Source organism: Brassica napus, chromosome C2 (assembly GCF_020379485.1).
Source record: "Brassica napus cultivar Da-Ae chromosome C2, Da-Ae, whole genome shotgun sequence".
Taxonomy (NCBI): domain Eukaryota; kingdom Viridiplantae; phylum Streptophyta; class Magnoliopsida; order Brassicales; family Brassicaceae; genus Brassica; species Brassica napus.
Window position 1 is genome coordinate 48,864,212 of NC_063445.1, and position 15,796 is coordinate 48,880,007.

General features: G+C 29.4%; 1 protein-coding gene across 1 annotated transcript; it reads right to left on the reverse strand.

Moving 5' to 3' along the window:
• Nucleotides 1–1,056: 1,056 nt before the first annotated feature.
• LOC106378626 (disease resistance protein RBA1) lies at nt 1,057–3,614 on the reverse strand. The gene has a single exon (XM_048748198.1). The coding sequence runs from the start codon at nt 3,397–3,399 to the stop codon at nt 2,896–2,898; it is 504 nt and encodes a 167-aa protein (XP_048604155.1). The 5' UTR covers nt 3,400–3,614; the 3' UTR covers nt 1,057–2,895.
• Between the last annotated feature and the right edge of the window lie 12,182 nt (nt 3,615–15,796).

The following is a 15,796-nucleotide window of genomic DNA, read 5'->3' on the forward strand; positions in this document are numbered from 1 at the left end:
TAACCAATATAATTTAAAATCTTATGAACAAATATCAATATTTACAAAATTTAAATATTTTGTTATTTCAAAGTACTTTATATTATAGATGTATAAAATACAAATTGGATTAAATAGTATTAAACAAAAAAAATCAGATTATGTTTGAGTATTCTTATGAGTATATTAGGTCGTACAAATGAAAAACAAAATAATAAAAAATTAAGCAGAAAGTTAAGCAAAAGAAAAAATTGTGATAATGCTATGGTATAATTTTAATAGTTTAATAATAGTATTATAGTATACTGAGTTATACAATTTAGAAAGCTTGTAGCAAATAATATTTCAAGTTTCGTTTGCTAATATCTGTTGTCTTTCTTAAATTAATTTTAAGAAGAATATTACTTAATATTTTGAAAATAATTACCAAAAAAAAATTCTTGCGAATTTACTTTTTAGAAACCATGCTATATAAGAAACATATTAAGCTACTTAAAAAAATTAAGACCCAACAAAATCCTGTGATTTTGTTTTTGAAAAATCATTTTATTAAATTAAAATAATAAGTTACTTTTAAAATTTGTAAATATTTTTCTTTAAGTAGTGTGGTAAAGATTTAAAGAAAGACTAAATTCAGATTTAAAATTTAACAAAAAATATTATGCATAACGTAAATAAATCATCTTGGTAATATTAATTCTAAATTTTTTTGTTCATTAAATATATTTTGGTTTTTGTTACTTCAATTATTTTAATCATCTAAAGGGGCTTGATATAAAGAAAATATTTTTATTACATTCCGAATATATATTATGTTATTTAAGATTATGTTTCAAAGGAATAATATTTTACTATAAATATTTTGTTTTCTTAAACTTTCATTTTTATGAAATCATACTATATATATTTTTTTAAAATTTTATAAATGTTTATTTTATTGTAAATTTTTACTTAAAAATCATATTAAAAATTATAAATCTAATTGATATAAATTATTAAATAAAATAGAAAATTATAAATCTAATTGATCTAAATTATTAAATAAAATACAAAAATAAAATAATTTTTTAAAAAATAATTACAATTATATATAATATTTTTGATTCATTAAAAGTAATATTACAATTTATCGTTGTAAGATTTAACGTGAATGTGACACATATGAAATCAAATAATATTAGTGATGATTAGTTGAACGTTAACTTACTTCTTTAGCTTTAATTATTTTTTAAATCACTAATTCTAACAAATTATGATGCAGCTTTATTTTAAAAGTTAATGCATACAACATTTTTACATCATTTGTTTTCTAATAAGTCTTTAAGTAATTTAATGCTTTCTAAGAAAAAGCTACAACACTGTCTTCTTTTTGTTTGTTTAAGGTTTTTAAAAAAAAAACTACTTATTTAATAATTCTAAAGTGATCTGTTTGTTTAACAGAAAAAACAAAAAGAATAACTTTTTATGAAACAAAGAGGACATTTCATATTGCAGTATAAAGTGAAACTACAATCTCATCAGATGTACTTTTGAATGTTAGCATGTCACACCGACAAGGAAAGGACGAGAACAAATACAAATGAGTGACTTGACAGTGGACTTATGCATGCATGAATTTGCATGTGTACACGAAAATCAGTCTTATCTACTCAAACTTTCGATTTCCAGCTATCCACCCACTTCCATCACGTGAGTCAAAAGTTTCCTCCTTTGCAAAAGTTTATCGCTCGTGCGTCTTTCAACATAGACTATAGTCACCACTAATCACTATACTATTAATCATTCATTTTCATTCCTTTCTGTTTTTACGTTTTACCAATTTAAGAGAAACTAACCGGTAATCTCGCAATAGCTTGTATTGTTGGATATGTTTTACTAACCTGCTTGTAGTTGTTGTTGTTGGATCTTGATGTTGTTTCTGGCAGGTGTTGTTAAGAGCAAACCTCTTTTACCGTAGCTATTGCTGGTCAGAAAGATAGACATTTGATGACTCTTAAACTTTTTTTCTTCTGGTTTGGTGGAACTAGCTAGGGAAGAAAAGATGCAAGAACTGAATAGATCCACAAACTCAAAGATGGCTGGCCTGCAATTTAGTCACTTGTAAACTTTCTTCCAGAAAAATAAACTCATACAAGTAGTAGATACAAACTCACATTGTGTTAAGACTAATACCATTACAAAAAAGCTATATCTTTCAGTATATAACTGAATTCATATTATTCAAGACAAAAAAGTATGTTTATTGGTTATCTCTGGTTAAAACAAAATTGAGATTTGTGTTGCTATGAAGTGAATAAGCGGCATTGATCTCTGAAGCTAAAGTTTTCTTGGTATTCTAAATTCTCTTGAGGGTCTCCAGGAAAGAGAGCCTTTGGTCCATGTCTACGTCCTAACATTTGATAATAATGCTGAAACAATCATGCATGGAGAATGCAATTCTCAAGCTTTCTCCTTTTTCCTCTAAATTATTTTCTTCTTCTTCTTCTGATTTAATTGCTACTATAACTCTCTTGACTTCCTTAACAATCTCTTTGATAAAATCCGCTTCAGAGCTGCCAAAAAAAGTATACCTTATTTTAACAATAGCCTTCGCATTTTGATCTCAAATAAATATCACGACTCTCTGGTTGTAATTGAAATGTTCAAAAGACCAAGACTAAGAAGAATGAGTATGAGTGTGAGTGATTGTCATTAAAGTGTATAAAAAGCAAGACGAAGAAGAATGAGTGTCAGCAGGGTCTGTCTTGAAAGTTTTTTTGTAAAAAAAAAAGAATTCCTAAAGATTTTTATAAAAAACTTAAATAATTTACCGAATATGTTTATGTATATTAACTCCAGAAAATGAAGAGAAAAAACTAATATTTTGTGAATGTGCTCAAAACCGATCTTGAGTTCGTGTCTGAGTGTGAGTGCTAGCTAGTGTGAATGTGAGTGAGTATTGAGTGTGAGTGGGAAGTACCTCTTGTCTTTCAATGACAAACCCATCTTGTCGGAGACACACTCCAAGGCTTCCTTCCACTTCTTGATCTGATCTCCACTAGAAGCTTTCGCGAGCGTCCAAAAGTTCTCACCAAACTCGCCTGTCTGTTTCCTTACGTCTCTTGCATTCACTTTGTAGAAGATTGGGATTATTTGGAGCTTTCTTTGATCCGCAAGTTTCTTCATCTTCACCAGCTCGTCCATGCACCAGCTTGATTCTGCATACCGGGCAGAGAAGATGGCCAGCGCGATCTTCGACTCTTCAATCCTTGCAAAGAGATCTTTGAGATCTTTGCCTCTCTGCTCGTATTTGTCAACGAAGAAATCGATTCCATGCCTTTCAAAAGCATCAATGAGATGACTAACGAAGCTGTAACGCAGTTCCTCTCCTCGGTAATTGAAGAACACTTGATGGACATCCGTGGTAGAGAATACTCGCATCGATGGAACACAGTTGTCCTGTTAAGTACGTAAGTATGAATTTTTGTATAGCAAAGAACAAATGTGATAGACAGATTGGTAAGGAAGTCTATTAGACCTCATATATATAGTCTTTTCCTAATAATAATAACAAATGTAATAGAATATTGTCAAAGTATGTGTTTCTTCGAGTAGAAGTTGATAACAAATCAATTTCGGCCGACCGGTCCCAGCAAATAAAAGTAACAAATGATGACTTTTTAATTAAACAAACCGACATAAACTTTGTAATTAGAATTTTGCTAAGATCGTGGCCATGATTAAATCACCGCACTTATCAATTATCATGCTCGTGGCAAATGTAAAAATTTTGTGGATCATAAATATATTATTATCCTTACAAGAGCATCATTATCCACGGTTTCTTAAAACTGAGTTCTTAGAAAAATATAAGAAACTATTTCTTAATTTTCAACTAAAAAGTTAAGAAACTGTTTCTTAAAGTACTATTTTAAAAAACAATTTCTTAATTTTTAGTTGAAAATTAAGAAACCATTTTTTATATTTTTTTAAGAACTTCGGGCTGAGAAACCGTGGATAATGATGCTCTAAGTCTTTGAGATTAGTATATCACCCAAAAGTTAAAATATCGGTGCGAAAAAAAAAAAGATAAAAATGTCTCACATGCAAAAGCGGACCTAGGTGAGAACTTTTAATTTTATATTTTAATTTAAAATAAATAAAAGTTAAATCTGTACTTGGATGATGTCACATCATTTTGCCCATTCCCATCTTATCAGCAACATTCATTCACCGTCTGGATCGCTCTTTCACACAGAGAAGAAGAAGAACATGCTTGCCGTTCGCTTTTTCTCGTTAATTTTATTAATCTTTATTGTGGCCGTGCATATTCACTTGGATTCGTAATATCCTTGAGACTTACTTAGTTTTTGTCATGTGTCACACGCTAGATTTCATTGTCTGGTGAATGTATAAATTTCTTGGATATTACACATACTACTAGTATTTATTATTTAAATTAAAGTAGCACTTGTAATCTTGAAATGTTAATGTATAGTATCGTCAAAGTTATTTGAGAATCGTTTATACTTTTGTACTAAAATATCTATATAATATCCAATCTCGTTGATTGCGGCAATATTATATTCTTCTGTTTTTAATACTAACGTTATATAAATACGAGGAAGGGGGTAGTAAACGAAGAAATGCTTTGGGAAATTGAAAATAAACGTAGATCTGGAGATTGCGTAAGGGCTATAAAGAATCAAAATCCTTTCTCCGAATCAATCTCTTTTGAAAAAAGATCTTTTGTTTCGTGGTAGCCTACAACGAGATAGTGCTTTTTCAACTCTCTCAATTAAGCTCAATTCAAATGTCCAATATCCTTTTAATCAAAGCATGCATATGAGGTAGAAACAGGGCCCGCTTATTCAGCTAATGGGCCTTGTGCCGAAAAAAAAAATTCTCAACATTGTTGTTATATTTTTATAAATCCAAAATTGTATGTTTTTTGACCAAACAAGGCCTTAATTCTTTAATGAAAATTACTGAAAAAATGAAGGATCTAGTGCAAAAGCACCTCCAGCACATGTGTAAAGCCGGTACTGGGTAGAAAAGTTCAACAAAATCCAATTTAAGACTGATCAACTAAAAGGCAACGTTTAAGGATCGGATAAAGAATAGAGAAGATATCTTGTTTCAGAGGTTGTCTTACGGAGTTATGGTGGGCAAGTCAAGCTTTAAGCATTCGACTGATGGATCTTATTCATGTTTTGCATTATTTTTAGTATAATTTTAGTCTGTTGGTAATTTGTTGGCTCCGAAGAAAGTCAACATTTCCGGTTTTGTATTTCCGTGTGTGGGACTTTTGTCTCTAGGAACTACCATATGGTGTTAGTTTTTAGTTTAGTTTTTGGTTTTTAGATATTGGTTTTTAATTTTTAGTTTTTGTTTTAGTTTCTAGTTTTTAGTTCTGGTTTTTAGTTTTTAGATTTTGATTCGAGGAAATTGTCAAAAATGACTCAAAACTTGATTCTAAATAAAAAAAATGTACTTCAAATTCAGTCAAATGCAAAAGTAACTCAAAAATCTAGTGAAATTACAATACCTTTTTTATGACCAAAGAAAAAAACATGTGTTAAATTTTACTATTATAATCTTCCGCATGAGAAGATTTCTTTTGTAAGTCTTCTCGTTCAGTAGATCTTTAAAATAATTTAAAACTTTTATAAAAAATATTTTGATGGAGAAAAAACTGAAATCATGTAATAATAAACATTACTAAATGATGTAAATTTTGTTTTACTAAAATTAAATTATTTTCAACATAGATGAGTGAATGTAGATTGAATCATGATAGTCTTTGGTTTAGGGTTTGGTAACATATGTTGTAATAGTGTTGGTATTTTTATTAGCGGTGGGCGTTCGGGTACCCATTCGGGTACGGTTCGGGTCTATTCGGGTTTCGAGTTTTCGGGTTCAAAGATTTCAGCCCCATTCGGGTATTTCTAAATTTCGGTTCGGGTTCGGTTCGGATTCGGTTTGGATCTTTACGGGTTCAGTTCGGATTCGGATAACCCATCTAAATTATTTTTAAAAAAATTTAATTCGTTATATACTTTAAATTTTTCAAAATCTATAAACAAAACAATATATTACATATAATTTTAATAGCATATGTCAAAGTACCTAAAATTAACATATAAATTGGTTTGGTTTGAATATTTGGATTGAGAATCAATAGATATTTTAAGTATTATTGGTGTTTTGAATATACTTAGCTATTTTAGATATGTACTTTTGATTATTTGTATATATTTATAAGTATTTTGGACAACTTAAAAGTACCTTATATATTTTGATGTTCTTAATATATATTAAATATAAAAATATTATATAAATCAATTTCAGATATAATCGGGTACCCGAAATACTTCGGTTCGGATCAGGTTCGGTTCTCTAAATACCAAAATTTTGAACCCATTCGGATATTTAATCAATTTCGGTTGGGTTCGATACTACTTTTTCGGATCCGGTTTTTTGCTCAGCCCTAATTTTTAGGGTAAGATTTTGAAATCTTAGCTAATTTTTTTTAAAAAAATTGATCTATTTGTGTTTAGTGACTATCTAATAACTTGATTTAAACATTTTTAAGTATCTTAAAAGATTAATAAAGTATTTTTTTGCATAATTATCTGATTATAGGGTATGGAAGACTCACAGAAGATTTTCCAAGAAGTCTCCTGACATATCTCGCTTAAATTTTATTAGAATTTAGGGTTCCCGCATAAATTTTAGAAGAATTTAGGTTAGTATTCCAGTAGTCTTCTAAGGGAAGTCTTCTTATGTATTAGATCCTAAAATTAATTAATTAATTCTATAAAAAAATATTTTGAACGAGAAAAAATCAAAATCATGTATTAATAAACATTTCTAAACGATGGAAATTTAGTTTTACTAAAATTGAATTATTTTTAACATAAATGAGTGAATGTAGATTGAGTCGTCATAGCCTCTGGTTTAGGGTTTGGTAACATATGTAATAGTTTTTGGTATTTTTAGGGATAGATTTTGAAATTTTTTTTTTTTTTTAGTTTGACATATATTTGTTTAGTGACAATCTAATAATTTAATTTAAACACTTTATAAGTTTCATTTAAGTTTAAAGAAGTGTTTTTTGCTTAGTTATTTTATTATAGGGTTTGGAAGACTCCGAGAAAACTTTGGTTTAGGGTTTAGTAACATATGTTATAGTATTGTTTATATTTAGGGTTAGATTTTGAAATCTTAACTTAAAAAAAAAAATTGACATATATGTGTTTAGTTTTGTGTATATTAAATATCTTATAAGTTGATTTTAAGTTTAATGAATTTTTATTTGCTATTTAGTTAGTTATTTGATTAGGTTATGGTTTGGAAGACTTTTAGAAGATTTCCCAAGAAAACTTCCAGAAGATTTCCCAAAAAGATTTCCAGAACTGACATATTCCCGTCTAAATTTTAGTAGAATAAAACCTAAATTTTAGTAGAGTTTAATTTTTACGCCTAAAGCAAAGTCTTCCAAAAAATTTCTCATGTATTTGATTTTATGGTCTAGAAGACTCTTAGAAGACTTCCCAAGAAATCTTATGTATCGAAAATATTTAACCTAATTGAAATTTTTGTCTCACAGAAAGAAAATTTACACATTATCTTTCTCTTCTCAAATGGCTGCAACAAAAATGTAATGTTTCTCACTCTAAACTCTTCAACATCTCTCTAATCTCTTTGAACATCAAAACACCAAACTTTAAATTTATTTCTTTTGCAGGGTTTTCATTACAAGATTTTCATCTTTCATTCATTCAAAGGTAGATCTATAAATTTTGGATATGTATTATTGTGTGTTTTATATATTAGATTCCAAAGAGCTATGATTCAACCTAATGTGTCTGTTTTGTTTATTATTTAAGTATAAAATTATATTTTTGAAGTTTTTTTTCTGTTTTGAAACTATTTGAATGTTTTTGAATTTGCAGATTTTTTAGATCTACTGAGACAGACTTTGGAAGACTTCTCAGACGACTCTCAGAAGACTTCTCGGAAGACTTCTAGGCAAGTATTCTAATGCATTTTATGTTAGAAGACTTTCCACGACGTCTTCAGAAAGTCTTCTGCTTAAAGTGGTGCAAATTTTGGATATGTATTTTGTGTGTTTTATATATCAGATTCTAAAAAGTTATAGATTCAATCTAATGTGACTGTTTTGTTTATTATTAAGCATAAAAAAAATATTTTTGAAGTTTTCTCTGTTTTGAAGCCATTTGAATGCTTTTAAATATGCAAAATTTTCAGATCTAATTCAGACTTTGGAAGACTTCTCAGCAGACTCTTGGAAGTCTCTTGGTAGACTCTCGGAAGACTTCCCAAAGAAGTCTTCTAATGCATTTTATGCTAAAAGACGTTCCACAAAGTCTTCAGAAAGTCTTTCGAAATTTTCTGCCTAAAGTAGTACAAATTTTGGATATGTATTTTGTGTGTATATTTTATTATAAAAAGTTATAGATTCAAGCTGATGTGATTGTTTTGTTTATTATTTAAGCATACAATTTTATTTTTGAATTTTTCTCTGTTTTGAAGTCATTTGAATGCTTTTGAATATGAAATTTTTTTCAGATCTGAATCAGGCTTTGGAAGACTTCTCAAAAGACTCTCGGAAGACTCTTGGAAGAATTCTAATGTGTTTTATGCTAGAAAACTTCCCACGAAGTCTTCTGGAAGTCGTATGCCCAAAGTGGTACAAAGGAATGATGTCAAGTGGAGTCGAAGCTTATCTATGTTGATGAATGATATCTAGCTCTATGTGTAATAGTTTTGTTTATGGTCTGTTTTATGATTTGTATGTGTATTATTTCAGTTCTGAATTCTTTTGTAAATTTGAAGAGATGTTAATCAAAAGATTTTGGTAAATATATTCATGTTTTGCCAAAAGTATTTGACATTATTGAAGTTATTGATACAAGATACCAAGAATTTTTTTTAATCATTCTACCCACTCATAACAAAACATAACAACACAAAAACTTAGTCAAATTTACTAAAACTAAGAGAAAACTTCACAAAAAAACTTAGTCAAATTCACAAAAGATCAAACTTGAATTTTAAGTGAAAGTCGAAATTTAAAATCTCATGTAAGTTAAAAAATTATATCTTATGATCCAAAAATACACATTAAACCATATGACTTTATATTCTTAAAGCTACTTAACACTTTTGAAAGGTAAAAACATACCTTGAAGTTACTTTACACTTCTTGAAAATGTAACGTAGAAGACTTCTCCAGAAGTTTTCTCTTAGAAGTCTTCTTAAGAAGTCTTCTCGGATTATATAGAAACATTAGTAAACATAAATATTTGAAATCTCATAATTATCACCAAATAAGTTATGAATTTCATCCAAGAGCTCCAATATTGACTAATACACATTAATTAATAAGAAAATATTAAAAAATAATTTTAACTGTAGAGAAAATGAAAGTTTATTAAACATTGACGTCTAAGAGTTTGTCGTGGTTTCAATATCCCTGGTGTCCGGCGCTTTGTCGTCGGCACCGTGGGAGATTTCTTAGTTAGTTTGTGTCTTTTGATATCTTGCAGGGCTTTCTTTGTGTCCTCTCCAAACGGTTTATTGAACTGGATTTGTCATTCATGGAGTTTCATATCTGGATCTAATGACTTTAGTGTTGATGGATCTGGATGTAGGGTTAGCTTTCTGTTTGTTACCGGCGATGACTATGGAATATATGTTACCTTTCTCCTAGATCTGGTTCTAGATTTTCACTAATTTTGGCGTGTTAGAGACGCGTGGAAGCCTATTCCTGATCTTGTTGTTATGGAGATGGTCGATCTAGTCGCTGTCTACAGTGTTAGATTTCATCGGTTTCTTTGTTTGGCATGTGGTCTTTTTATATACCAAATTTTCCTATAACTGTTTCTTCTGTGTGAAGTTGAGAGCATGTCCCCACTTTAGCTTTGTTTGGCTCAGAAATACTTCTAGTTAGTCTTGATGGTGTCAGCGGTGGCGTCTTGGTGTGTTCGTGAGCAGAACAGGGTGTTAGCATCTTTGTTGTGATGAAGTTTGTTAAGTCACCTCTTCATTTCCTGTCGCGAAGGAGTCCTCGTCGCATCTTTCAATAAGGGTCGTTCCTGGTTTACTCGCTTCTCCCTTAATTCCTCAGTGGTTTTGTCTTGGATGTTTGAAACAATATATAGAGGTCGAGGTGTTGGTTCAACAGGATGAAGATGCGGCCGTGGAGGGGTTTGTCTCAGGTGTGATGCTAATTTGCGTGGTTCTGGCTCTTCAGCTCTTCATCGTGAATGGAGGTTCAGATGAGTTTCGGTCTTTTATGTCCTTCACGTCGCTTGCTCACTTGTCTGAGTGTTGTTCTTCGAAAGTTATCCGGTTGTTTTAGGCTCTTAACTATTTATCTTTGGCCTTTAAACATTAATATATGTGGATGTAGAGGTAAGACCTTGCTTTTTTGGGCTTAAGTTGCCCTCGTATGGGTTAAAGTTCCAGAAATTTCACTTTGTTCCGGTTATGTGTTCTATGTTAAGCTAGATGAGCTTCAAACCTAAAACCAATGGGTGATAAGTGGATTGGTCCATCTATCTTATAAATTATTTAGGATCCCTTTCAACGACCGATGTGAGACACTTTGTGTCTAAAACTCCCACTCGAGATGATGGCTCTTTGAGCGTCAATTTCGGAATGTTCGGACAAGGATTGATGGGCCAAATTTGGGTCATATCGATGTGATTGGGTTGGGCTGTGTGGATCGGGCTCTAATACCATGTTAAGCTAGATGTGCTTCCAACCTATAACCAATTGGTGATAAGTGAATTGGTCCATCAATTTATATATTGCTTAAGATCCCTTCTAACCAGGGTCGGGCCTGAGTAAAAGCTGACCAAGCATATGCTTGGGGCCATGAAGTTTATAATTATACTAAAGGCCATTTAATTTAACAAAATCGCAGCTCTACTGGTCTTCGAAGAAATCAGAAGTAAAAGGGTCGTCGGTTCGAACCTGTGAACATGATTTTTAATGTGTTTTTTTTCAAAATTAAGTTACCGAAGAGCCAAAAATATATTATGTGCTTCGAAGTCTACAAAACTCAGACCCGACCATGCTTCAAACTACCGATGTGGGATATTTTGTGTCTAATATTTCATCTATGTTCTAATATAAATCAGCTGACGGAAAAAAAAACAGAACATACATAACTATCACTAGCATTCAGATAATTATCACCAAACATTCATAAATATTATATCCCTTCCTTTTATGGCTAAGGTTTTAATTACCATTTTCTAACTTGTGTCAAAGGTTGACGACACCCATCAACATTTTCTTTTGTCGGCCCATCAAGATTACTTAAGCTTTTCTTTTCATCGTTCTTTTTGGGTTTATCCAGATAACTCGTCTTCTTTTTATCTGTAAAGATGGCCAATCAGTCAATTCTACCAGAAAACAAGGGAAGCCGACAACGTAATTTCAGCACAGTTAACTGACTTTGATCTTATCATAAAAGAATCATTGTATCAGAAATTATGTTAAAAAAATTATATCAGAAGTTTCGGAAAGAGAGTATATTACCGCATTTTTAAAGTTAAAGATAATTGAATGATTGGTTAGAATGTTGTAATTTTAAAAATAAAGCCAAAATAGTAAAAAAAAATTGGTATAACAATTTTGTTTTCTAAAACATTACTATTTTGTAAGCTGTAAAACATTATATATTATTATTTTTACAGTTACCCCGTAACCAATCACTTCCATTCTCCAACTTTACATTATTTTATTTTCTAACAGTATTGTTGCTTATATGGCATAATATTATCCAGCTTTCTAATTTGAAATAATAACATTTATTTACAATAGAATTCTTCAATTCTTATATATATAAATTATAACTAGATAAATACCGTCATTTTAGACATAATTTTAAAAAATATATTTCAATTTTATTTATAAAAAATAGGAGAAAATTCATTAAACATCAATAAAAATTAAATTAATTTTAAAATACTCAAAAATTGTTATCTAACTTAGTACCACAACTAAATTTTTATATTTTAATGCATCAACTTTCAAAAGTGTATTTATTTAACACTACCAAATTAATAGAAATATAATGTATTATTATTATTTTGTTTAAAATAAATACTAATACAAAACAAGATTTAAGAAGCCGAATATTTTGCAGTATTATTTTAAGGTGAAAATTAATATCATTGATTGAAGTTGTTTTAATACTATTTATTATTATTTTTAAAGTGTAAAACCGTGAAACTGGAAATGGGGTACGAAAAAAGACTCACAAGTCACAACAGGCACAAGGGGTGGGGGGGGAGGCCGGGAGGGGACAAATTATCTCCTTTAGATATATTATAAAATGTTTTTCCTTCTTCTTTTTTGATCGAAAATCATATATATTTGTTTCCCAGTTTCCACGATTTTGTACTGGAAAAAATTAGTCATTGTTCACGGTGTTGTCAATATTCAACCATTCTTCTCTTGTCTTTTCAGTACTATTCTATTTGCTCATTTCAGCCGAAAACGGTTTTAGGAGAGAAAATGACCGGTAATTTCCGGACTAGTTAAATCAGTTGATCTTTAAGAAAGTTGCATTCATAAACATACGCGGGGAGAAGAGAAAACTCTCAAGACACAACATTACAATAAGTGGTGTGTATATTGTAGCCGTAACGATCAGTGGCAGACCCAGAACCATTTGTTATTAAGATCAAGGTGAGAAAACTAGTGGCCTCTGACGAAAATAAAACTAATAAAACGGAAAGAGTCCTAAAAAATCTACCTATAAAATTTGTTTGAACCATTTCATTAAACTACTAATTTTTGGTTTTACCTTAAATTTATACTACCAATATATGTTACTATATATTTCTCTAACAATAATTTAATCGCTACTTATTATTTATTAGACCCACATTTTTTATACACGTTTATATCAGATTCTAACCACAGCTATACTTTATTTGGTAGACCTTATAATACACGAAAATATGGAAATGCTCCTGCAATGTCACATGTTTGCCTAAAATGTTTTTAATGCTTCTCTTTCGATTATGGACAATGGAGAATGCAGCCATATATGATGTCAATACTCTTATTCAAATTTGACTTATTCACATAAAAACCATTAATATTACAGAGCACATCGACTATTATTACTTTCGATACATACCACTAGGTCCACAACTAACTCAAGATTCATTTTGGACTATAAAAATTAAATTAATATTTTGGTTCACTTTGTATTTTCGTAGGCTACATGAATAGATAATTGAATACTGTTTTCATTATTATTTTTATCTCACCATCTTCTTAAGTTTTAAATAAAAACTAAACCCAATACCAAAAACAACTAAACCCTATATAGATTATATGTGATCTCAAAACTATATTTTTAAAAAACTTAATAAATCTATATATTGTCAGATTCATGAAATATTATAGGATATATTTAATAGTTCTCACAAATTATTAAATTATTCCAAATGAATTTTAATTTAAAATAAAAATATATAAATAAATGCAACAACATATATTTTCGTGACTATTAGCTTTTTTACAATTAATCTACCAAATTGTGTTTGTATCATGTTGATATGGCTCACGCAAAACATTTTAAAATTTAGACGAGATTTACACAATTATTCTTCTGTCTAGCAACTTACCAAATATACCTATTTACTGTTAATAAATATATCCTACCAACATTAAGAATATAAATATTCAAATTTATATCAATCATAAATATTATATATTAGAATAGATTTTGAAGACATTTTAGCTAAGGAAAATATTCTGAATTGTATCACCCAATTGGTACTCATACATTCATTTTTTACGTAATTAAATTTACTAAAATTATATATATATATATATATATATATGTATTCCCTTAAAAATTATATACATGGTTGAACTGTTGCCCACAAGGTTCTAAAAACCGGTCTAGGCGGCGCTTAGGCCCCCGCCTATGTGGCAACTCGGTCATATCTGAAATCTGATTTATACCGGTTTATACGATTCAAATTGGTTTAAACTATCCTAAATTGATTAAAATCGGTTTAAATCGGTTTAAATCGATTTAAATTTGTCTAAATATGTGAAATTAAGCAATAATATTATTATAAATCTACAGATTTGTTTAATTTCTTATTTTTTGTATATCTAATTTTCATAATTCTTCATAATAATTTTATAATTAAACATAAAAGCTAAAATATGTCATATAAATGTATAATATAAATAAAATAAATCAATAATTTGCTAACGCCTAGGTCTCGTCTATGCTCCGAATAATCCGCCTAGTCGCTGGTCCTCTATAAAGCATTTAGTAACCGCCTGGCGAATTTTAGAACATTGGTTGCCCATATCGCTGATTATATAAGTTTCTTTTCTTGACAACACATACTTATATTGTTATACAGTATCTTATCATCTAAAATATGAATATAATTGATTACAATTTTGTAAGAATTAATGTAAGTTCTATATTTCTGGTTTTCAACGTGTGTAAACGGTTTTACATGATACATATCATTCTTGATCTATTTTATACATAAATCATAACACATATTCATATATTTATAATATACTTTACTTTTAAAATATAAAATTTCAAAATATTAAAGGTGAAATAATCAATTTTTATTTATAGTTTAAAAATATTGCAAGTCAGAATATTTATAAATAAAATTAATGTATTTTGTTTGATAAAAATAAATTGTTAACATTTAGCTAAAATAGGTTAAACAAAGAGACTCATAATACGAGTCAAAACTATTCAAAATCTCAAAATTTATAGTTCAATTAAAATAGCAAAATAAATTAAATACACAAATTAAAACATAAATCATAGGAAATGTTAAAACATAAAAATTATTTATAAAATTATACTTTTTATTACATAAAAAAAGATATATGAACTCATTTAAAAATCAGAAGAGAAGTTCCGTTTATCGACAAAACACATTGAGACTGGTATAAACTCTTCACTAGGTTTGGAATACCTAAGTTAAACAAGATTTTTCTTTTTTGAAAAAGTATTAATCCCGCGCTTCAAAGCTTGATTCAAAAGTTTGAATTAATTTTTGAAAAAATAACATTCGATTTATATGGGATTTTATCGGGTCAATCAATATTGGATATCGGGTTAATGATAGATTTTTACATTTTCACCGAGTTTTATCAGATTTTTATATATAAGGTTTTAACAAAATTCATATTGGATTATATATGAATCACCTGATTTACTTCTGAGATTGTAGGTTTGGGTCACGTATGAAAACACTGCTAAAACCATTAAAAATTCTACAAATATATACTATTAATTAGCTCAAAATCTGCCAAATAAATTTTTTTGTCTCACCAACGCAACAAATGTAACTCTTACAAAATACACACAAAATGCAATGATGACGTTGTAACGTAAGAATGTACGTATAAATTCTAAAATAAACTATATGATAAATTATATAATTTTGTAACTTAATAATATACTTCGAAACATCAAAACCAAAATAATAATTCATATCAAACATTATTATTACTTGGAAAAAATCCCGCACTTTTGAACCGCGGGTCAAAATCTAGTTTATTTTCCAAGGTTTTCAAAGGAAGATATTTTCGGAACTCTCATCCTTTGGATGATCACAGATCTTACTCCTCTTCTTATGGATAGAGAAGCATCTATTCAGCTCGATCTCTCGTTAAAAAAGGGCTAATCAAAAGAGTAGGGTCTGGGCACTCAATTTCTGTTTGGAATGATCCATGGATTCATGCTCCTCGCCCGAGGTCAGCATTACCAAAAAACCAATCTCAATTT